The sequence below is a fragment of the Anastrepha obliqua genome, chromosome 2 (genome assembly GCF_027943255.1).
Source record: "Anastrepha obliqua isolate idAnaObli1 chromosome 2, idAnaObli1_1.0, whole genome shotgun sequence".
Lineage (NCBI taxonomy): Eukaryota > Metazoa > Arthropoda > Insecta > Diptera > Tephritidae > Anastrepha > Anastrepha obliqua.
The window spans coordinates 120,567,050-120,591,598 of NC_072893.1; the positions used below are offsets into that span (position 1 = coordinate 120,567,050).

Below are 24,549 nucleotides of genomic sequence, written 5' to 3' on the forward strand. Positions count from 1 at the left end.
TTTGAAACTTTGAATTATATGGTTTTTGTTCGAAACTAACAAAATTTAATGAGCTAAAAAATTGCATACTGGAAATTTTTTCAGAAATTCTGATAAAAACGTTTGAAATTTTGATGAAAATTTGTCGAATTTTTATAAATTTTGTACAAAGCTTGAAACTTTGCATTATATGGTTTTTGTTGTAGTATGAATCATATTTTTATATAAAGTTATTGTAATTAAAATCTAAAAATAAATAAAAAATAGTTAAAACTTGTCAGTGCGTACACTTTCTTTTGACGTTCACTGTATATGCATATAATTGGTGCTTACACCCTTTTTGGTGTTTGACTGAACTGCTGCTCCTATTTGTGGTGTACGTCTTGATGTTGCTGCAGTTTTATGCCGCAGTTGGTTTTTTATAATGGTAGCCAAGTGGCGGGCGATCTTAGAAAAGCGCTTTTCTATCATTTGGTGTTTCATGCCTAGCCTTTAGAGTCTGGGTACTTTCAATTGGGCATAATGTGCCAAACTATACGGCTATGGCGGCTGCCTTATCGCACTCAAGGTTGGGCATTTTGCAGTGGTAGTAATGATTGTAGTAGTAGTTAAAATAAGATTTCGGTATTAATAAATCTTCAGTTTTTCAGTGTTTTAACCATCCGCTTATTGCATTAATTATTTAATGCAATATACCCAACCCTAAACACTTTATATGTACATAAATGAAATAAAATAAATGGAAAATGAGTTATTAAATTGTGTTTTTAAAACACCCTCATTCATAAAAGTTAAAATTTTTTCAATACGCTTTATAAATTAATATTTCCATACACATTTTCGATTTATAAAGTATTTCAAATTTACTTCAACTTTTAGAAATTTGGGTGTAAGTCAATTTTAGGCGTAGGAAATGTGTACTAACTTAAAATGTAATAAAATGTTTTTTTTTCTTTTAAACTAAACTCAATTCAAAATATTCAACTGCAGTTTATCGTTAAAGGTACCTTCTTACAGATATAACGCAACAGGAAAAACGACTAATTTTACAACTTAATCTTAAATAGATACCAAAACTAATTTTACAACTTAATCTTAAACAGAAACCAAAACTAATTTATGTAGATCGTAAAATATTTTAAAAATACATACATTATGATATAATAAATATTACTACTATTTAAAATAATGTTGCCGTTTATGTCAATGGTTTACTTACAATTGTGTTTTAGTGCTATTAAAATATTTCTTTTACAAAACTAAGAGCTCACGAGCGCCTACAACTAACGCTTACAACTAGTAGCATCTTTTACGATTTAAAAGTAAATTTGAAAATGAATTTTCTAATTAAAGCTTAGCGCCTAATACAAATACTTTCGATTTACATGGAAATAAATGTGATGAAAGGAACAATAGCTATTATTTTTCTTCTTTTTTTTGCTGTAATCTCCGCTCAAAACACGGCTTCGTCTTCACATTTCTTCTGCACACTTCACATTTACTATTGCCATATTTTAGAAATTTCGCATTGCTTTAGTTTATTTACTTGACAAATAAATAGCAAATTTATGAAAATAACAGTTGTACATTTTTAAAAGAAATGCGCATTATTACAAAATTCAATTTTCTGTATTTTATTCATTTTCTCCATTTCCATAATTTTCAAGTTGGCAAATAAATTCGGTGTGGTATATTTCGATCTCAGCGGAAACCAATCGAACAACTAAATTTGTAAAAAAAACAACATTTTCCCCCTTTTAAATTTGGCATACAATTACCATACTGAAGTGTTCTTCGTTCCTCATTCGAAGACGATTATTGCAAGAGTACATCTACCTATACATATCATACATTTCTACAATTTTAAAATGTTTAGTTGTTTTTTTTTTAACTGTGCAAACCTTGACAATGAAAATCGTAAGTGTTAGCTTGCTTTCGAGCATTTTTGTACTAATAAATTCGCAATAACTGCGCAACAGCTGCGGCCGCTACGCCGTCCAGCTGCACACTCCCTCCCTCCCTACCATTTAACGATTCAGTCTTCTGCCATTTCGTCCGCTACGCGTCAGCATCATTGATGTGGCGCAAGCGCTGTTAGCACCACTGCGCAGCGCCGTTGTACGCTTCCCATACGAAGTCGGCTGTGTCATCGGCGTTGCACCATTACCGCCACGCACGCCCATGCTGCCGGTCGCAACACCCCCACCGCCACCCACGGTCGGTTTTGCCATGAGCAGTGTGTGTGCGCGCGGCCGTGTCGCCACTGTCACACCTGCTGCTCCATTGAGCAATTTCGACGTGGGTGTTGCGTTGGACGCTAAGCCGTACGGGCATATGCCTGCGGCGTGTAGGCCGCCACCTCCGCCGCTACGTGTTGTCTTTCCATAGCTAAACTCTCGTTGCCCATTGCTGGACATTAGGCTGGCACTTGCGGCATTGCGCGTACTCAAGCTGCGTAAATTGTGTCGTTCGCGCCGCAGTACCATCGCCGATGAGGAGATGAGTGGGCTACCACCGCCGGCGACACCAACAACACTGCCTTTCGAACGGCGCGTTGGTTGTGTGTGACTTGCGGCTGCGGCTGCCGCCGCTGCAGCAACAGCGAAATGCGCTACTTTGCGTGAACGCAGATTGATGACATGTGAAAAGGCCGCCTCTAAATTATCAGTGCTCGCTGCTAGTAGCTTTTCAGCACGCGCTCTACGTCCAACGCTATTGCCGCTGCAGCTATTACTCGTCACGCTGCTATTTCTACTCAAAGTCAAACTACCTGCGTGATTTACATCCGAACTGCGTCGTTGACGCTGTTGCGCCAGTGCCGTCCTGCTGTTCATGAGACTGACGGCTGTGTCGTGTAGAAATTGCGTTGTTACGCGTCGCATTGTTGTGGTCAGCGCAGCTTTTGCCTTCAGGTCTTTGGTGAGTGAGTTGCGAGTGCGTAAAGTACGCTTCGAGTAGTCCACGGTACCGCTATTGCTGCGCAGTTGACGTTTCTCCAAGGCAATGGCGGCACAGCTGCTGTTTCTGTGGAGACCGGGCGACGAAGTTCTATTACAGCGTCGATTGCGACAATTATTGTTATCACTGCTGCTCGCATTATTGGTGCTATTGTTGTCATTGTTGTTGCTCGTGCTGCTTACCGCACCCAACACGTATTCGTTGTAGCGACGTCTTTTGCTCAGCTCGTGCGAAGATGTGGTCTCGCTAAAACGTGCATTCTCATTGGGTATATTGGGGAATTGCGTCTGTGAGCGCTTGAGCGAGGTGCGACCCGGACATGCCTTTGGTGGACGGGAAGTGAAGTCAAAAGAGGCAACTTCTGCCTTTTTAGTTACGCTGGTAGTGGTTGGCACAGAAGACGCAGAAGTCGAAGCTGAAACTGAAGTAGACATTGCTGCAGATCCTTTGGTTTTTTTGTAATGTGACAGGGGCGACGACTTGTGTGGCATTAGTGGATGGCGCACCAAGCGCTCCAATTTCGTTGACTCTATTTTCTGTGGCAAAATTTCAATTTTTTCAATTTTCTCAATGACTTTTGAAGTTTGTTTTAAGGGGGCCACCAACGGCTTCACTGAATTGCTATCACATTCCGTCTGATCGGACATGCTGGACGAGACTTCATTGATTTGTACTCTTGCATCTTTTTGTGCTGTGTTGTCTTCCATTTGCTGTCGCTCCGCACTTTCGGTTTCATCTTCAATATACTCCTCAATCAATACATCTTCGGCGTCATCAATCGGTGCTGGGTGCATTAGTGGCTGAACAGCTTCTAATTTATTATTACTGCCGTTTTCCAGCAGCTCCTCCACCACAACTGGGTGCGCTAATTTGCGCTGCATTTCGAGTCGTTCATAGGCGACCTGTTGCTCTTCTTCGCGTTCTTGCTGCAACAACGAATTCAACTCAAGTGGCTTCTGCGGGTCTGGTGGATAATTCAGAAACCGATTCATTGTCGTGCTCAGCGTAGAGCATTCCGTTTCCCAGGTAAGCGCTTCCTCCAATTCGCGTGTCTCTTCAAGGAATAGTTGCGGCGTAGGTGTGGACTGCCCGACTGCGTGTTGTCGCTGCACTTCCGCTTGTTCTTGTTTGCGATTGTTTTCGTAAGGCTGGCGTTGCGGCACGTAACTTGTGCCACTTGTGCCATGAGTTTGGAAAATTTTGAATGTCTGCACACCACCACTGCAGCGTTGTTGCTCGCGCCGAGTTTCTAGCTTAGTTAGCGAATAGCCTTCCTCCTCGGACATGCATTGCTGTTGATAGCGCTGTTGTTCCTGTAATATTTCATTCGTGCCGCTAATAATCTGACAATTTGAATTGGAGTTGGAGCTACTTGAGCTGTCATGTGACATTTGTTCATTTAGAAATGAATTATAGGACTCAGCAAATGTCATAAAGCTTGCATTGCCTAATTCATTGCTCACATCGCTTGACATATTCGAGTTGGATGAAGTGTCAGCGCTGTAATGGGTATAATTAAGATCGTTGGACTCCTTTTTTGTGTCATCACTAACTTCGCCACTATGCACGCCGTCCACAGCATTTTCATCAGCTTCATTTGCTATAAAATGATTAGTAGTATTACTTGTGATACCATCGTCGCCTGATATGGCCTTACTGCAAATGCTAACATCGCTGTGCGCTGTTAAAGTCGCCGTATGGTGATTATAATCGCCCACACATTCCGACTGACGCTCCTCCCAACTCCAATTATGATAATACGATAGCTCGTCATTGCAATATTTTGGGCCACTGTTATCGGCATTGAGCGACTGTAGTGAGGTGTTCAGCGCTTCCTCTTCAAGGAAGTAATCGAAATCGCGGAAGGCTTCAGGCATGGCATGTTTTTCTGCTATTTCCTCATAAGTAATACCACAATCGGTTGCGGGGACTTCGGCACTTACTTCTGCATACTCCAGACCACATGCGCCGTTTGGTAAGTTGTTATATGGCAACGCATTCGCACCAATGCAGTTAGCATTTGCTGTTTCATTGCCAGGCGGATAAAGTATGACCGTGACGACGGACGTATTATCAGCGCGCATCCTTTTAGAGGCCCATGTCTTTAATGCGCGCTCTACCAAGCCCTTACTGGGGTTCGTCCATTCAATATTGCTGCTATCGATATGCGCATATGCTTGGAGACGTTCATTAATGCATTCTCTTTCGTAAACGGTTTCGACTGCCTCTTGTGGGGTTACAACATTCCACAAACCATCCGTACCAAAAATCAAGCATCTAAAAGGGAAAAAGGGAAACATTTTTTAGTAAAAAAAAACTATAAACACATTTGAATAGAATAAGAATGAATGTGTGAATTATTGATTTCAGACTTACCTAAAAGTCTTTGGATTTATTTTGATTACTTGCACATCTGGATCTGGACTAACTACAAATACATTGCGCATGGAATTATAGCTCCAGAGGTCACCTAGACTACGTGCTACTGCCAAGAAGGGAACTTCATCAATGGGTGTATTGGGCCGTATGGGTCCTCTGTGACCAGCTGTTTTAAAATATAAAAAACATATTGAATTTTTCGTTTTTCAAATTAATCGTTTTTGTATACCACATACCACTACGCGGCCGATTCCACACGACTCGCGGTACACCGGTCTTGACTACCACTTTACCACCTGAACGTTGTATACGTGCACGTTCCTCTGCGGATTCTGGTTTATGATCGACAGTAAGCTGTTTAGCGCGCCAGAATTTTTCATTCTCGTTCTGATAGCCGAGTACAATGCCCGAATCCCCGACATGCCCAATGTAAATCTTCTCACGGCGTATGAAGGCAACGGTGGCAGTTGTACCCGCTGTGCTGAGCAAGCCGTTGGCTGTTTTTGGCCAATTTTCTGCAAATATGCATATAATACAAAATAATTAATATACTTTTTTGAAGGTAGCAATGAAAGTTTTCTTGATATGTAAATGTAGTAAACATCTCTTAATTAAATTTTCATACAAATTGGCGTGCATTTTCAAATAAACATTTTTTGCAAATACTTCGTCAATTATTTTATTATTTAAATGTTTCGATTTGAATTTTAAATATCCTAACGATTTAACAAACAAATACTATAAAAAAAAGTAAAAAAAAAAATGCAACAAAAAATTATCTTCACCTCATCATTGCCTTCGCCAATATCCACCTTTGTCCAGCAACTGCACTATGAACCAATTATGCCCTGGTTCATGCAACTGCACTGCTGCTCCATAACAAAAGGCGCTTTTTTTTTTGTTTACATCCTCACCTTAACATCAACAAAACATTAAAGTACAAGTGGTTTACAGCTACATACATATTTAACTAATGTTGTCGTCAAAAGAATAACAAAGAAGAAGGCTATAAAAAAGATAATCAGCAATGCGTAAAGAGGGAGTGTGACAAATAGCGTAAAACATATTTCGCAAACGCGTATAAACGAAAGGCAAAAATAAAAAAACTTAAGTGTGATTTCAAATGTCAAAATGCGGCTGATATGTGCGCTGCTTATTGATAGGTGAGTATTACAATTAACACCACAGAAGAGTGGGGTATTAAGGCCACGGGTGAACGGCTACAGCTAGCGGCATATTTTAATTGGAAAAAATAGGTGAATTTACTCTACTCAGAGTTGCATTAAAACAAGGGTAACAATGTATGCACGCTGCAATTCAATTATCGACCGAGTGTACAACATGTCTCCTAAATGAATTTAGCTGGCACATTTTAATTAGTTCGTCACGAAGTTTTTTGTGCTGTGATGTGATATAATTTACATGATGTGATATACGAAAATACCGTTATATTTGTGTACCTGCTTTGCAATATGGGGCGAATATAGTGCATCTTAATCTAATGTAGCTTTGCTCGTTTATAAAAGCTCAAGAATGGTTTAAAAAGATACCCATAAGGTAGGAAAAGTTCCAGTAGTATCACAATGGATCTACGACAAGGTCTAAGTGAGTCATTACTACCTACCTACCTGAATACCTTGCAATATTTTATTCCAATTTAAAGTCAGGTTGATATTCAAAAATCGGTCATTAACTACGTTCACCTTCAATTCAGTGGTATTTTCTTTATAACTTAAGGTATGCTTACATATGCATTGATTAGCAATAAATCCACAAAAGGTAATCTTCCTACCCGTTTACATATAGCAAATTAGCTGCAAAATTGACAATCAGCTGTCGAGACTGTTTTGAAAGGTTTTTCATCGTAGAAAGTCGTTTGGTGGAATATTTTAGCGATTTTGGTTTGTTTAGGTAGGTAGGTGAAATGGTTGAAGTGCCAGTCTGGCACTCCTCAAGCACTAAAGCGCCGTTTTGATACCATTATGAGACCTCCAATAGCAATATGCATGCGAAATTCGATATTACATTTTATAATAAATAAGCCATAACATACCCAAAAGACTACACCCACACGCTTTTTTCTGTAATATGAACGCAAAATTAATAATAATTGACAAAAATTGTATTAGAAATATCTCCGCAAGCCTCTTTTCCTACATTCGTAATAATAATTATCGATAACACAGAGTTGTATGGGAAAAAGTATGATTAAAATCTCAAATTATTCTATAGTCTCGTGATTCGGGAGAGAAATTTTGTATGGGTAAGCTCGAAAAAGTAGATAATCTAGCTATATGTAAACCCATTATTAAATAAAATGATATTTCAGTGAAAAAATTGAAAGATTTCTAAACTTTAATATTAAAGACAATTTGAAAAATAGAAAGCGTTTATTTAAAAATTTTGTAAATTGGCCTTGAATTAAGTAATTGGTCTTAATGGGTTATATACAGTTAGAATTTTCCAAAAATCAATTTTTTTTTCTTAATGTACATATATTTAAGAATACACATAGAAAATTTAATATCGTTCCGGTGAATATTTTCGAAGTTACACGCAAATTTGAAAAGGCGTTTCAGGGTGCTTGAAAGTACAAAGCAAACTTTAAACGCGTTTTTCTCAAAATTGGTGTTTTCAAAGTCGGTGACCAACTTTACTCGAAAACGGCTAAACCGATTAGTCTGAAATTTTAACACGAGCGTTTAAATATATTCTTTAGTAATTAATCGAAGATTTTTTCTCACCGATAATTTTTTTTTTTTTGTGAACAATTTAATCCCGAAATTTTGGTCCAAAATCGATTTTTTTTTTTTTTTTTTGGGAAACCGCCATTTTGTCGAAAAAAATTATTTTGCTTATTCCTTCGATTAATTACTAGATTTATCACTACTTTAATGAAATCTGTTTGGTTTTTTTTAATTTCAGAGGATCTAGTTCAGAGATATAGTGGTCGCCTCAAAACGTCTTTTTTGAGAGGAGCTCCCGGAGATCTAATGTAGCTCCTTTCCAAATAAATATTTTTACTAATACTAAGTCTTAAATGCAGTTAAAAAATAACATAAAATGTGCACAAATTTTTAGATCAATAAATTTAAAAGTTTTCTCAGAAAAAAATCTGTAAAATTCGCTCTTTTTTCGGCCTTCTAACTGTATATAACCCCTTAAACACGTATAGCTTAAAATTTCGTAAGAAATTAGAAGTAGGTAATTTTGAGGATTATGTTTATACATAGCATATAAACTCAAAATGCCTTAAAAATATTTTTCTTTCTTAATGCTATTATCCTATATATTCTGACATTAATACTTCAGCACAGACGGAAATTTTCATAAGATTCAAAAACATGAGTTACCACACAAATCGAGTACCTAGAAATTTCACTGAAACTCTGTGCATTGTCGGATTTATTTTCAGCTATTTACTACCCACACACCACTACATTATTCGCCTACCATAATAAACCACCACTGTACAGTGTCATCATTCCACCATTTAAAAAAGTCTCATGCAAAGTAAATAATATTTCAGAAACTTTTCCGTACGTATAGAAACACACCACTATTTTGCTCGCTTTGGCTCATTGCAAGGGTAGCAAGGCAAACATTTTACATAAGTGAAATCACCAGAGCTATAATACTCGGCATTCATGCAAACACATACACAAATTTGTATCATCGATATACGAATCGCTCCCGTTTCGGCGCTCATATGTATGCCAGTGTTGTCGCGCTACTTCCACCATATCTCCACTTTATCTGTATTTTACTTTTGCAGTTTCTCATTTTCATACATTTTGTATTTGGTATGTGATTGTATGTGCGGGAATATTCCACTACGAATGTGCCTTTACTGCATTATTCTTCCCCACACTGTACACTGTATGTTTAATAAACGTTTGGGGGGAAAATTTATTTTAAATCCACACGAATTAAGGTTACTTACTGTGACAGCACCATTTGTTCGTTGTATGGTGAAATTTCATGTACATATGTACATTTTTTTCAAATACAGACCGCCAAGGAATAAATCAATTTAGTGAAATTTCAATTTTTTCGTAAGCCTCTCGCGAACAACAATTAACAAAATTATTATTATTTAACAAATTGAATTTTTTATTAGGTTTGCAAAGAACTACCGCTGCTTTAAGAAATGCGCAAAATAAGAAAATTATCGATTTAAGTGCGATACAATATGGGCCAATCAGCCGCACAGTGAATGGAATGCGCGTCGATCACACGAATAAAAGAGACCTAGGGTGATCTAGGAAATGGCTTATGTTGTGGAAAATTTGTTAGCATTTATATACAATTATAAGGTAAGAGACCGCCGAAGCCGTTGCCTGAATATTGTAAATTCCATACTTTTATTATTAGCTGAATTTTTGTGCATCCGATCTGCAAAAGAACACTCGAAATCGATTATTTCCACACTTGCTTACAGTTGCTCTATTTTGTCTCGTTTTATGCGTATTCTGCAGCTTGGCGTTTCATTTTATTCAAGGCGACGCCATTAAAGGTGAAAGTAGCAGTAGTACATAAACAAAATTTACATGTATTTTACTCAAGGCGAATCTATTAAAGGTGGTATCGATAAATCAGCTGATTTATTTACTTTTTTTCGCCGTGTACATGTGGCTGTCAGCCCAGAGTGAAACAAGGCGAATTCATTCCTTGTTTTATACTTTGCCAATACTTTTCTTTGACAATTAAATGTACAAAATTTTATTTTTGGTCTAGTGCCACAGCCTTTAATTAATGCGCTTTGATTTTACTTTTATGTGTACTTCGTGTTGAAAATGTGGTGGTTTGAATGTCAAAATTTGTATCTTAATGCAAACAAAAATACGAAATAACAACAACAAAAAAGCAGATCACTTTGACAATCAAACCACCAAATCGTACGGAATGTGCCTTGGTTTTATTTATTTATAACACGAGAAAGAACAATACAATTATTTTTACATGAAATAAGAGGCACTGATTGCCAGGCCCTTCGACTCGTGCGCCTTGACTTTATTTGTGTCCAAAAGTTGAACGATTAGCTAGAATTTCCCAAATACTTTACAGCAGCCCATCCACAAGGGCACTTTTTTACCCTACACCACTACTTATCGAGAAGCTTATTTTGTCTTGTTGATTTCCACGCTATTCAATAACCTCCTAACGCTCTTTTGCAGGTCGAGTGCAAAAGAATAAAGCTATTATACTAGAATCGGTGATAGATAGTTCACATTACGTCTTTGAAATTGATTGTATCCGCTCGTCTTCCCTATTTCTCACCCATGCATACTTCTCTAAGTGCCAGTTCACAGTGCTAATTTAACTGTGGTGAATTTTTTAAACTGAGGTAAATAGTCGAAAATTGGTAAGTTAAACTTAGTTTAACTGAAAAACTGGCGCTCAAACACTATTAAATTTAGTAATTTTGTAACTATTGTCACATTACTACTTTGTAACTACTACAGTTACATATACAAATATAATATTAGCAGTTACAGTGATTTAGGCTAGGAGTAAAAAGGTTCAAGTTTCGTTTGGGAGATGTTCTTACATTTTGAGGTACTCTAAAGAATGGTGCTAATGAAAAAATAATTTTCTTTTTCTCTCTTTTCGCATACCTTGATCCCGCCACATTGCATAGTGCGTCGCAATGTATCCCTCGCGTATTGCACGCAACACATCGTTATCCGAATCTGACCAAAAGGACTTCTGGTTGATTATCTGCATCATAAGATGCTCTTTGGCAAATGTAGCCGCCTCTGCGCCACCATGTCCATCGTAAATGCCAATAAATGCATACTCAAGATCTTTGGCATTCTCCGATTGTTGATAGGCCACCGAGAAGTAATCCTCCATATATTTACGCCCACCCTGGCTGCATTGGCCTGTGACGCGTAAATTGACCCCGATGGTTGAAGGTTGAGTACCACCACTCAAACCACCAACATTTTGCGAAGCTGGGGGTGGTGGTGGCGATGCTAAGTTTGTGTCATTCATGCAATTCGCTGTTGTGTTCGTGTTGCTATCCTGTTGCATTTGCTGATGACGAGGAATACTGGAGTCAAGTACAGTGGTCATTATAGATGTTTTTGTTGTTGGGTTACTGTTAATATTCTTAGCTTTTGTTAAATTGTTTGCTGTTTGATTATATTTCGGGAATGTTAATTCATGCATAGTTTTGCCATAAGCTAATTGGCGTTGCTCTTGTTGCAACATTTTAGCATTAGTTGCTTTCTGAACGTTGTTCTGGTGGCAACAACTATGGTGAAATTGTTTTCGAGTCGAGAGTTTTCGCTGATTGTACTCGCACTCGTTTTGTCGTCGCTGTAGCCGTTGCTGATATTTTTCCTGCTGCTGCTGCTGCTTTCGATTAATGTAAAAACCAGCTTGCCATTTACAATCGTTTATTTTGACTGCCGCTGGCGTCAGGGTTTCCGCTCGTATATAATTTGTTGCTGCATTTAATACTTGACAACTGGAACGCTCGCTCATCATTTACCACACGCAATATGAGAAAAAGAGATGGACGCACAATTGGTGCTTCACATACAAACCCTTGAAGCGAGTATATATTTGCCTTTTTTATTTTACTTTTTTCTCCACTTTTCTGTCTCTGGTTTTTGCTATATTTCTTCTCCACCTCTTTTATTTACTTATAACATTGTTTCTTTGCTTCTGACACTTCTCACTTCGATGTCACTCTTTTGCTTTCGTTGTTGTTGGTTGCCTCTTGTCTTTATATGAAATTCAATTTTTACGTCTTGAAAAATTTTTGTATTCGATTATAAAATTTTATTTTCATTTAGTAGTGAAATTGACAAAGATGTCGCAGGAGGCAAGTTTATTACTTCGTCGTTTTTCGCGGCCTCTTAAATTAGAGGCCTAGAGATTCACAGCACAAAAGTTTTGGTATATTTACCTCCTTGCGCCTGCTTTTACATTCACCTTCCTTCTGCACCAATTTCACTTCCTTCATAAAACACTAACTTTATTTTCCACTGCATCACAAATTATTAATATTTTGATATTTTCCCAAATTTATTATCAAGTTTAAAATATTCTTCACCATTGTCGACAACTTTTTAACCAGCATTGCACAAATTAAAATCTACACTTAATTGCCACAACTCACTACCAATATTACCCAGATACGACTGTGCCCAAGTCAAATACAGTGAACTGTCAAACAAGGCCAAAGTGAGATGACGCACACATCCAACGTAAGTATTGTATATAGGCCTTGCTCTCTCTGTCTACCGCATTACTGATTGTGTGTTGGCTGAGGTGTGGTGAACTGGCTCGAGTTATTTTATTTTATTAGCTGCACACATACAACCCTGTATTTTTACAGTTCGCTTTTTGTTGTTGCACTACTTGTCTCTGCGTTTTGCCTTGCCTTGCCTTGTACTTGTTTTTCTATATTTTATACCATTTCCACCGAAATTCGAACACTTATATGTTTGCCGTATATAAAAGTTGTTTGTGAATGTATTTGAATTTCTCTTTTCTATACAATATGTTCTCTATTGAATAGAGACTTTTTACACATTACTTGGATTTCTCTATACATTTATATGATACAAAACTGAATTTTTTTTTCTATATCACTTCACATAAATTTGTACTATTTATTTTTGTCCTTATTAGCTTCAAATTTGACACTTGGGTGCAGTGTTGCACTTGACGCTGACATTTCTTTGCACTTCCAATGGTATTTTTTGCCTACTTTTGGCGCGTTAATCAATTTGCTTTGATCACCGAAACGGTTGAAATGTCATTTTACAACCTTCTACTTCAACTATCGTCACTCGTTTGGCAAACGCACTCATTGTATCGCTTCGTCTCCTCCATACCTACCATCTATTTACTTCACAGCAGTTTCTTATTGCTTTCCCGCTTACACACATTCAATCGGCGCTTTATCTGATACTCACACACAGCACTCATTTGCACGGGCTATGGCTATCTATAATACCCGTTGTCGGTTGTCGATTGTCGGTTGCCTGCATGTCGCCAGTCTACTTCAATGCTTACTTGTGTGCTATATATGGCCTCGGGTGACGGTCAAGCATTGTTTGACGAGAACTTTATATGTGTGCGTGTCGGCTGATTGACGCTAATATCTAAAATTTTTGATTTTCATCATTCAAAAGCCGACAACAAGTATGTGTGACACGACGACACCCGACTGCACTAACACACACAAAGCTCAGTCAAGCATGCTGGACCGTCTCCCGAGGCCATTACATTTCAGTTCATATTATTTCGAAATTATTCACTACAGGGTGTGCTAGAGACGTTTGCATTTTTGCACTGGTTTATCTTCTAGAAGAAGGCGGCCAGACGAAGTATTTCGTTGTGTAACTAAGTATTCTTCAATAGAAATTTGTTCAAATACCAGTGTCAAACTAATTTTTAAAGCGAAAATCCTCTATTATAGTCTCCACACGCTATTTACTTGTATATATTATAAAAGAGATAATTGCGGAACATAACATGCATATACAAATGAATGTACGCTCAGTTTGACCCTGTGTACTCTGTATATTTTCCCCCATTTCTTGACTCGTTTATATTTTCTTCCCCTTTTTATGTGATGCTTCGCTTCGTGGCTTCACCACTGAAACTCAGTGTTGCTAAATATATTGTTGGGTCGGTTTGTAGCTAAGGTTGTAATATTGTTGCTATACGATGTGGAATTTTTTTCCACTCTGTTCATGGCAAACAGGCAACCGGGCAATTTGGTCGTTGTGTTGTATGCACGTAATTGGTACTATGGGCATAAGCCGTTGAAAATAATTGTACATATGCAGCGCGATAAGATAATGGGAAAATGGGTGGTATATAGAATATTTATCAGGATATTTTATTTTTTTATTTGAATAAATTATCGTAAATGATAATTGTATTCCCAAACAAGCAACAATCCAGATAAATGTTGATTGTAAAGGGTATTTAAATACCCATGAAATACTGTTTATAAAAATTCAATATCTCTGTATTCTAGAAAAATTAGTCAGATGACTCTCGGTATTAGCTTGGTGGGTATTCTGAAGGCATAAATCTCATTACCCTAAAATTGCGTTCATAAATTTGTTCATATAATATTCTTGGAAAGAATTTGTGAAAAATTGACTCTCAACAAGTATTCTATATTCATAACAGAACATAAATTTGGCTAGGTCGGTTCACTGTATCAATTCAGTAAATATATTTTTAAATTTATGCACAAAAACTTCTGTAAGATAAAAATTAATAATTGTGGAAAAATTATTTTTTCAAGTACTGAGTTTTCTTTATAAAAAAGTTCTTAAATATTTCCAAGGGAGCCATCAATTTTCATTTGGTCCTTTCCATAAATAGTGAATATTTGCGTTTATTTAAAAAAAAAATTTAAAAATCAGGAAATTAAAATTGTGTGAAAAAGAAGGCAACATCTATGAATCGACATTGCAATAGCGGCACAAGTTTACAAAAAATTTGAAAATTATGGGCATACAAATCGCCTTGGTGCATATAAAGGGTGGTTAAGTTTCAAGGGCCGGTGTTGATTTTTAATAAAATACAATTTTTTTAGGAAATAATTGTCATTTATCTTTATTATGATAATATTGGTATGGCTCAATTACATATAGAACAAAATATCGGCCAAATGGCCGCCGCGGCCTTGGTGGCACACCTCCATCCGATTGTCCAAATTTTCGATGACGCTGAGGCATAATTGAGGTTCTATGCCGTTAATGTGCCGAATTATCTCATCCTTTAGTTCTTGAATTGTTGCTGGCTTATCGACGTACACCTTTTCTTTCAAATAACCCCAAAGAAATAAGTGTAACGGTGTCAAATCACATCATCTTGGCGGCCAATTGACATCGCCGCGACGTAAGATTATTCGGCCATCAAATTTTTCGCGCAAAAGAGCTATTGTTTCGTTAGCTGTGTGACAAGTGGCACCGTCCTGTTGAAACCACATATCGTCCACATCCATATCTTCCAATTCGGGCCATAAAAAGTTCGTTATCATCTGACGATAGCGAACACTATTCACAGTAACTACCTGACCGGCCTCATTTTGGAAAAAATACAGCCCAATGATGCCGCCGGCCCATAACCCGCACCAAACAGTCACTCTTTGTGGGTGCATTGGTTTTTCGTCAATCACTCTTGGATTATCATTCGCCTAAATGCGGCAATTCTGCTTATTTACGAATCCACTGAGTTGAAAATGTGTCTCATCACTGAAGATGATTTTCTTCGAAAATTGGTCATTCACTGGTGCCATTTCCTGCCACCATTCTGACCATTGACGACGCTTGAAAGAGGCTTTAGTTCTTGAGTCAATTGCACCTTGTAAGCGTGTAAATGCAAGTCTTTATGCATAATGTTCATCAACGACGAGCGTGAGAGGTGCAATTGCTGGGCACGACGACGAGTTGAGGTGGACGTCTCTTCAAACACACTATCGCGAACAGCAGCAATATTTTCTGCAGTACGAGCTGTACGAGCATGTACTGGGGGTTTCACATCTCCTACAGACCCGGTTTGCTAAAATTTTTGCACAATTTTTCCGATTGTACGCACATTAGGACGATTAAATTGACCGAAAAAATCACGAAGTGCGCGATATGTATCTTGATTTGAACGCCCGTTTTCATAATAAGCCTGAATAACTTTAACACGTTGCTCGATTGTGTATCTTCCCATGGTTCAAATTGAGTTAGTCTGAAATTGAAAAATGTCAAATGAAGTGCAGAAAAAAACTTGACGTTTAGGTGTGGTTCACATTCAACATCGGCCCTTTAAATTTAACCCTTTAGAATGACGCGATTGAGCTTACGGAATATGTTAGTTGTGTTCGATAGCAAAATTAGCAAACCAGCCAGCAATTCAAATCAAGAGCGTAACCTAATATTCTCTTTCAAGGAGTGAAAAAGCAAAAAAGTTGACGAACGCAAAATTTGTCATAACTTCCAAAAACCGGTAGAAGAAGATATATCAACAGAGATTGTTTAAATATATTTGTGTTGTCCAAAAAATTACCATAAATATACTTATAAATTTTTCTTTTTCATTGGTTAATTTTCCATTTTATCGCATCGGACTATAAACTGCAAATTTCAAACCGGTTCTGAAGGGCAAAAGTGCACAAAAGGCAAATTTCTACAAAAAATAAATTTGTTTGCTTACAAAATCTTCAATCATATATTTTTGTGATGGATATTTTTTTTATTTAATTTCAATCATATATTTTTCGGATGGATAATTTTTTTTTTAATTTATGTACATATTGCCTCACACATACATATGTATGTATATAGGCCACCTCTGAAATAATGCACTTATTTAAACGAATATTTCAATTAAGCAAATATTTTTCAAACGCATTATCCGGAACCGATTTCGGTTCTCTCCGCAAATTTTCTTTTTGGTCTTCCAACGACTGAAAACGGGTGCCTCTAAGATGTAATTTGAGTTTTGGAAACAAGTTACTCCAAAAGTTCTTCAAATGGATGCGTTGATTGTTCGGTCAAATTTGTTAAAATATTGGCCAGGAACTCGCTGAAAATTAAGGAATGAAGAGATGGTGGGTTATAGTGGTGCAAAATTCATGAGATCTGCCCCCAAATCTGTAATTTTTACAGGAATTCGCTCTCGCAAACACCTTATAAGGCCCATAAAATAATCAAACATTTTTTTTTATATTTTTATTTAGCGTTATATGGTGCAAACATTAGGCAAAATTACAAAATACACATTTAACCGCATAGCACACATTTTAACAGTTTTTTTATTCGAAAGTAAGAAGAAATATTCGTTTTAGCTCCACTGCACGACAAAGTTGAGAAGTGCCAACAACACGAACGGATTTGAATTTTATTGCTGTTGGTCGCTTGAAAGTTCGTTCAGAGCTCACTGTGGGTTGTTGCTGGTTTTCTTTGATTATTTGCCCTTTATTTTGAATTTTTGTTTTTGTACTAATTTTGTGCTTGTATTATACAACGACTGCAGTTGACGATTACACTTGACGCTTATTTGACGCTACGACTTGTTTAAATATTCGACATCAATTACTGAGGTAGAGGTACTTCTGCGGTTTTACGAGTAATTGGAACTTAAGATTTTTTATATAAATATAAAAATTGCGTTTAAAAATTTTGACAAATGGGAGAAATCGCGATAAAGTTTCAAAAAGGTTTCATCTGAATTACCGGATATACATTTTCTACATCTACACACTCACGTACCTAACCACACACATACACATACATACACACAATCTATGGCAGGAATATCGACTGTACGTTATCGGAACAACTCGGATTTATATCCGGCCAAGGACTGTCACTCACGCAGCATGTGAGAAATGTTTAAGGGGAATGTTTCTGCTGTTACAAGAAATAAAGCCGGCCGCCGTAGGGGAATGAATTGGTGAGTGACTAACATTCGGAAGTGCACGGTTTTGAGTTTCCGTGCGTTAAACATCATATGATAGAAAAAGTTGTTTCTAATAGCAAAACTTCGAGTGCATTTCTGTCATGAAAAAGCTTCTCATAAAAAACCATTTGCTGTTCGGACGCGGCTTAAAACTGTAGGTCCCTCTATTTGTAGAAAATATGAAGAAACACACCAAAACTAGGAGGAGGAGCTCGACAAACACCAAATATAGGGTGTCAGCGCCCATTATATATATATTTATACATATGTACATATATAGGAAATAATTTTAAATTTTATTTGCAGTAAATAAACATTTCTTTAGTTTTAAGTTTCTTGGACATTTGATTCATTGCAAAAAATTGCATGACATATTGTCACATTGCGAGCGCGCGTTTATTCCCCTATGCTTTGCGAATTGCACCTTAAATTGTTATCAACATTACCTACTTCCTGCAATATTATGCGGCTGTTTATGTTGTCCATTGCTGGTATACAAGTCAAAAGAAGCGTACAAAAACAAATCAAAATCAAAACAAAGGTTGCGTTACACTTTTTTAGCCGCCTCAGCTGATTTCCACCGCTATGCATAGCAGTGTATTTTCCCCCCCACCTTCTGTGGTGGTGGTGGTGCGAAATCGAAATCGTCAAGAAATTCACCTAAAACCGCAATCAAAACAAAATACAACAGTAACACCTGACCCGCCTTCGCGCGCTGCGTGAAACCCATACAATTTTCAATGGGATGAATGGCAGCAATCAACGATTGTTTTCATTTTTTTTTTCATCTTCTTATTTGTTACTCTTTTGTTTACTTGCTCGCGCAATTTGACCGATTGGCGCCAATTTCGTCGTCTGCAAATTGGGGGGAACTATGTGCCGGCTTTTTGAAAGAGGTGTTCGTGGGATATGTGTGCGATTGTTCCACAATGCCGAAGACAAATCATGTTTGTTGTGATGGCCATTCTGAACTGAATGCATAGGTATGTACTCGTTCGTATATTTTCCTTTGCTAATCAGTTTATTATTTTCTTTCTCATCATAAAATCATATCTCCAACCTCGCGTTATTACTTCGATCGACGGCTTCTTTATACAGCAACTGCGGCCATATGCACCGGTGTTTGTATGGTAAATCCATAGAGGTATGCGAGGCAGTTTGAAACGGAAATGCAGGCAGCGTTTAAAGTCGTTAAATTTTAAATTAATGCGCGTATACATGCGAGTAGGCGCTCGTTGAGTGATACCATACGGCGTGGGAAATATTTTCGTTATTGGTATGGCATTGATAGCCTTGCAATTTTTTATCGTTTATAGACTTAACCATTCTTCCATTCTCTTTCCCTTGACAGCGCTTATTCAAAAAATTTTGTTGTTGCTCGAATGCCACCACCTTCAATAGTTTCGCTTTGGAGGCATCCATAGGCTGATTTTGAACAATTTATCGGGAATCTGGAGAAAAAAGAACGTCGCTCATGCGTTCTGAATAAGGGAGATGCGGTCTTCCTGAAGCTTTTATTTCTTAATGGCAGATATAAGTCGATATCGAAAAGGAAAGAGGAGCTAAAAATTATTACAAAAAGGTACTTACAACACCCACATTGTTTCTGGGCATAGAAGCCATAGCAAAGAAAAAAAACACTTGATAGCAGTGAAAGTGCGCTCTTAAAGTATATAACGATGCTAAAGTGTATCAGATTGAACATCATTTTATTGGGAAGAAGTTGTGTGCGCTCAGCTGGATGCAAAACCAATTTCATGGAAGCGAATTGCAGTGAAAGGAGTCGGGCAATTTCCTGGGCCTACCGAACATTGCCAATACTTGTACGGGGATTGTTCCTGGAGTAGCAGTCCTTGGCCGGATATAAGTCCGGGTTGTTACAGTAACGTAGAACCGAATGTCGTAGCATGTCGGTTTTCAGAAGCATCTTCCACTCCCTATGCGGCATTTTTGACTCCATTTATTTTTTTATCTAGTATGGACCAGTATCGTAGTAGGAGAAGCAACTCCATACATTTTTTCACCTCTGCGCTTTATTGTCCTGGTGGCATATTGTCCGGTACCAAATATAACAATTTTGGTTTCATCGGATCATAAGACGTTTCGCCACGACAGTCGGTTTTACGTTACCGAAACGACCTGGATTTATATCCGGTCGAGGACTGTCACTCCAGCAGCATTCCCCGTTTTAAATATGGAGAATGTTTATGCTGCTACAACAACAACAACAACGTTTCGCCACTTTTGAACTGGTTACAGCTGCATTAGCAATATTTATTCTTGTCTCTACTTGTTGTGGCTGCAGAATTGGTACCTTTCTCGGGCTTTTTCCATGAAGTTTAGCTGTAATGAGCTTCTTTCTAATTTGAGACGAGTCTCCATTAAGGTTTAGCACATTTATAATATTTTTGTGCTTCTCATTTTTGGATTTCTCACGCGCTAAAACCAGTACTGCGGCTTGCCCTTTTGCTTTTGGTGTCTTTGCGGCCTGGCCTTTCGCTTTTTGGTGTTCATTTCTAAAGTTTGCTATCATTTTAGCTGAAAAGTCAAGCAAATCCTGTAGGTAAATTTGCTCCTCCGACAACATTTTCTTAATAAGTTCTCGTTGTTCACCTTATTTTCGAAAAATAAAATTGTACCAATGTTTTGCAATCAATGTATTGGTATCCAAAAAAATGTATACGGTATTAAAAATATTTTTGAAAAATCTCTATTTCACTCGAGTTCGCCCGAGTAGCAAAAAATGAAAGGTACTTTCGTGCGTCAATGGTGACATATTAGGGCTATCATCTGACATAAGGGGTTAGGGGTAGTCAGAATTTTCAAACAAGTGGATTTTTTTGCATTTTCTTAAACCATAATATCTTAAAAATATTGTGTGAACATTTAAAGTGAATCCGACAAATACTTTTCGAGTTATTCAGCAATTAACAAAGGGCTCTCGGACGCTCCGGAGCCAATAGCAAAACTTTAAATGCGTTTTTCTTAAAACTTTGAATTGGTGATCACTGTAATTTAAAAGCCGCTTAGTATATTTCAATAAAATTTATACAGCTTTTGAAAAACATAAAAAACTCGTGCCTGATCGAAGGATTTTTTTTTAAATTTCGATTTTTTGTAAACAATTAATTAATTTCTGAGGCCGCCATATTGCTAATTTTGAAAAACAAAGCTTCGATCAAGCACAAGATTATCTATTAATAAATCTAATTTTTTTTGTCCGATTGATTTTAGATGAATCTCCAAGGACTTGTGATGATCACGGCAAGGGACTTCTGGATAAACGGGCTCCACATAAACAGCTATAACTTTTACAATTATTAATTTTTTTTGACATTTTTTTAAAGTCAAGTCACAAAATGATGTATTAATGCTATGTTTTTATTTTTGTAAAATAAAGTAATTGACTAGTGAAAAAAAATTATTGAAAATCATCATTTTTTCGGACCTCTGACTACCCCAACCCCATAACAAACATTTATTAGCAGTTCTTATTTATTGACAAAAAACGAAATATTTTTTAGTTATTAGCCAGTTTTTTTTCGTACAGAGAGTAATTAAAGGTCTAAGGAGATCAATTCTAAAAAAAATCATAGAGGAAGATAATATTAACAATTTTACCACTTATTCAACTTGCATATCTGAAATCCGTGAAGTCCATGTTTTTGGCGTACAAATATCTACTTTCTTTCAATTGTAAACTAAACTTATTGTCACTATTGATTTCTAGACCCTTTGTACACAACATCTGTAGCATCTGTGTGCCAATATTTAGTGCAAATTTACCCGCGAGGCATATTTGGCTAAAAAAATGTTGCTTAAAAAATATCAATAAGTAGAAGGAAGAATTGGATATAAAATCTTTGAGCTGGTAAGAAAACTACCCTGATCTCAGCCCTATAGAATATAAAAATTTTAAGAGAAAATAGCGGTTATCATGTGGGCTATTCTAAAGACAAATTTATTCGGGATTCCGAACCACCTTTCGAACGTGGCATATACATATGTAACTAAGATGGCAACCTCACATACCGATGTACTAAAATATTATAATCTCAATTGTTTTTGAACATATTTTAACCATTTTAGTGCTTATTTTACATACACAAACATATCTGCAATGTACATTTCTAATACATACAAAAAATAAAAACAAAATTCCAAATCTTACAATTTTAATCACCCCAAATGCATAGAAATGTTAATTTTTCCTACATATTGAAAATGTTGAACAGCCATACACACATTTACATACATACTTATATTTATAAGGTATTCCATTGCTCGGAGTCAAGGATATTGATTGCCACTCATTAGCCATATGCCGTGAATGTGTGAAGTGTTAGCAACATCCATACTCCCCATTCAGTCTGACAATCCATCCATTATTCTTTAGAAATGTTAGGTTAGTGAACGCATAACCCCACCAACAGTTAAAATCGATATGACAGTGAATATGGGTATTCACATAGGAATAAAATCTCTCTCTACATACATACATTTGATTTGTATGTACATCATTACTATCACCATTTGTGTCGCTTATCCAACACTCATTGTTGTTGAGGAGAAGCACCAACAATTTCCAAATAACATTGTATTTCTTAACAGCCGCTAGCGCAAGCAAAAGCCACATGCATGGATATACCTGCCTACCGAATGCATTTACATATCTATTGGAAACAGTGGTTTTTGTACGTGATAAAAGTCATTCGAGAGGTTCGCATGCATGGTAGAAAAATAGTGAGCGTAAACGAAGCTAAATTTGTAAATACCTTTGTATGTATTGCAAAATTTACTTAAGTGTCAAACCATTTGCCAAGTCATACGGTGACTAATTCACATTTCAAATGACTAACGAAAAATACACTGCAGTAGAAACGGAAACAAAAATAATTGTTCATTAGTTTTCATAGAATTCAGGCAGCTACATGTGTGTGTCATATGTAACATACAGGCATACAAGCATACAAGCATACAGGCTGGTTTCAACACAAAGACGACGCGACAAAGTCGAATACGAATTGAAACGAAGCGAACCCAGCCAAAGCGACCTCTTCTGTACACTCGCGAGTGCACATATACACCTTTAGCTATGCATGTGTATATGCATATACTGTGAGTAAAAGAAATATGAGTGGGAAAAATACATGCAAACATATGTACATGCATACATACAATAAAATTTTAACATTGGCAGCTAGCTACATCATGAAATAGAAATGAATGTCTCGAGGAGTATATATTTCTCACAGTCGCTTAAGGTATATGCACACATACAGTATACGACAAAAATCGCTCGACAGGCAGGAATGCGCATAATGTCTCAATGCATACTATGCTGATAGTTATCGCAAACAGGGTGTGTATGTACATCAAGTTGGTATCTCATACATACTGGCATGCATGAACACGCATGCATTCATTTGTCGTGTGTTAAGCGGATAAAGTTGAATAAAGTGGTAGCAAAGTAAAACTGAAAATGTGTATACCATAAGAAACCCTACAACCAGTCTATAGAGAATGTATCCATACGTTACGAATGTGTATGTACATAGTTTATCAACTTGGCACAGTGTAGCAATAAATGACAACTGGCAAGAAAATTAAAATGGATGAGGAAGATGGAAACAAGGAAATTAAATAATAATAAAAAAAAAACAGCGATCTAAGCTTTGAGAGTAAAATATGTAAATAGATTTAGGAATATTTTTTGACTCGGCTAACTTTTTGTTTAAAAGCAGAATGTACGAATACAGGAGTTTTTAATAGAGGGATACCCTTAAATTTTGAAGAGTATCTTAGTGAACTCACAGCTGTCAAATTTGAAAATTGTAAAAGAGTTTACTGTTATAAGCATTGTTTGCTAAATTAAAATTTATTATCTACCATGAGTTCGAAAAATATTCACCTTCAGCGATGAAACATAAGTACATACTTTCCGAATCATGGTTTTGTGGAACAACAATAAGTGTCATTTTGGGAGATAAGAACCCACTGCATACATATTTATGTATTGCATTTAAGTATGTCTTTCAGAGTACACCTGGAGTACACCAGCGAAAAAGCATCCATCACTACAACGACGCTGTCGAGGCTGATGTTAAACGAACGAGTACCAAAACAAAATCGCCGTCAGCTGCTGGCTAATGTCGCGAAAGGCTAAATTTTGTATGGTGCACCATTTGAGGTGAACAAAACGCATCGTGTATCGTACTTTCGAGGTCTACAGTCTGCCTACCGGCTGTGCGCACTACGCGTATGTAGCGCATTTAAAACGGTGTCCGCCGATGCAGCCGTAGTTATATGTGGCTTGTACCCGCTAGACATATTAGCAATGGAAGCTGCCGAAAACGCGAGAACACAGAGGCCTATAAACTCGTCTACTTGAATTGCATCGATGAGTGGCAAACAGGGGCGGGATAACTCTGCACAAAGGCGGTGGACGCATAAATGCACTCCCAACCTAAAGCTTTGGCTAACGCGGCCACATGGAGAAGTGGACTTTTACCTGATCCAGTTTTTGAGTGGACATGGATGCCTCAAAGTACGCAGCTGATTTTTTCGCCGTCGATATGAATAACGTCAAAACCATTTGTTTTATTTACATCTGTGTGTTTACTTTGGCATTTGTGTACATTGAGATGATTCAAATAATATCTTAATATCTACAAAAAAAAAAGTGTATTGGGCTTAAAAAAGTTAAGCGGGGTAAAGGGCCCTTTTTTGGCGTTCCTGGAGGTTGGACTCAGCAGCGGTGGCTAATGGTCTTCCCTCTAAGCGATATAATACTTGGTG

General features: G+C 37.2%; 1 protein-coding gene and 1 long non-coding RNA gene across 2 annotated transcripts; one reads left to right on the forward strand and one right to left on the reverse strand.

Moving 5' to 3' along the window:
• Positions 1-1,567: 1,567 nt before the first annotated feature.
• On the reverse strand, positions 1,568-13,351 carry LOC129237318 (uncharacterized). Its single transcript, XM_054871989.1, has 5 exons — positions 12,236-13,351; positions 10,935-12,076; positions 5,553-5,831; positions 5,314-5,482; positions 1,568-5,214 (listed from the first exon to the last, which is right to left on the reverse strand). The coding sequence occupies exons 2-5, from the start codon at positions 11,809-11,811 to the stop codon at positions 2,007-2,009; spliced, it is 4,533 nt and encodes a 1,510-aa protein (XP_054727964.1). The 5' UTR covers positions 11,812-12,076; positions 12,236-13,351; the 3' UTR covers positions 1,568-2,006.
• LOC129237319 (uncharacterized) lies at positions 9,271-9,914 on the forward strand. Its single transcript, XR_008581752.1, has 3 exons — positions 9,271-9,371; positions 9,437-9,632; positions 9,691-9,914. It is a non-coding gene; the product is annotated as an uncharacterized LOC129237319 (long non-coding RNA).
• Positions 13,352-24,549: the final 11,198 nt, after the last annotated feature.

Coding starts and splice junctions, on each gene's coding strand:
- LOC129237318 (XM_054871989.1), bottom strand. CDS start 11,811: ATGATGAGCGAGCGTTCCAGTTGTCAAGTATTAAATGCAGCAACAAAT. Junction 5,483..5,552: donor GTGGAATCGGCCGCGTAGTG/GTATGTGGTATA, acceptor ATTTTAAAACAG/CTGGTCACAGAGGACCCATA. Junction 5,215..5,313: donor ATAAATCCAAAGACTTTTAG/GTAAGTCTGAAA, acceptor TTTCCCTTTTAG/ATGCTTGATTTTTGGTACGG.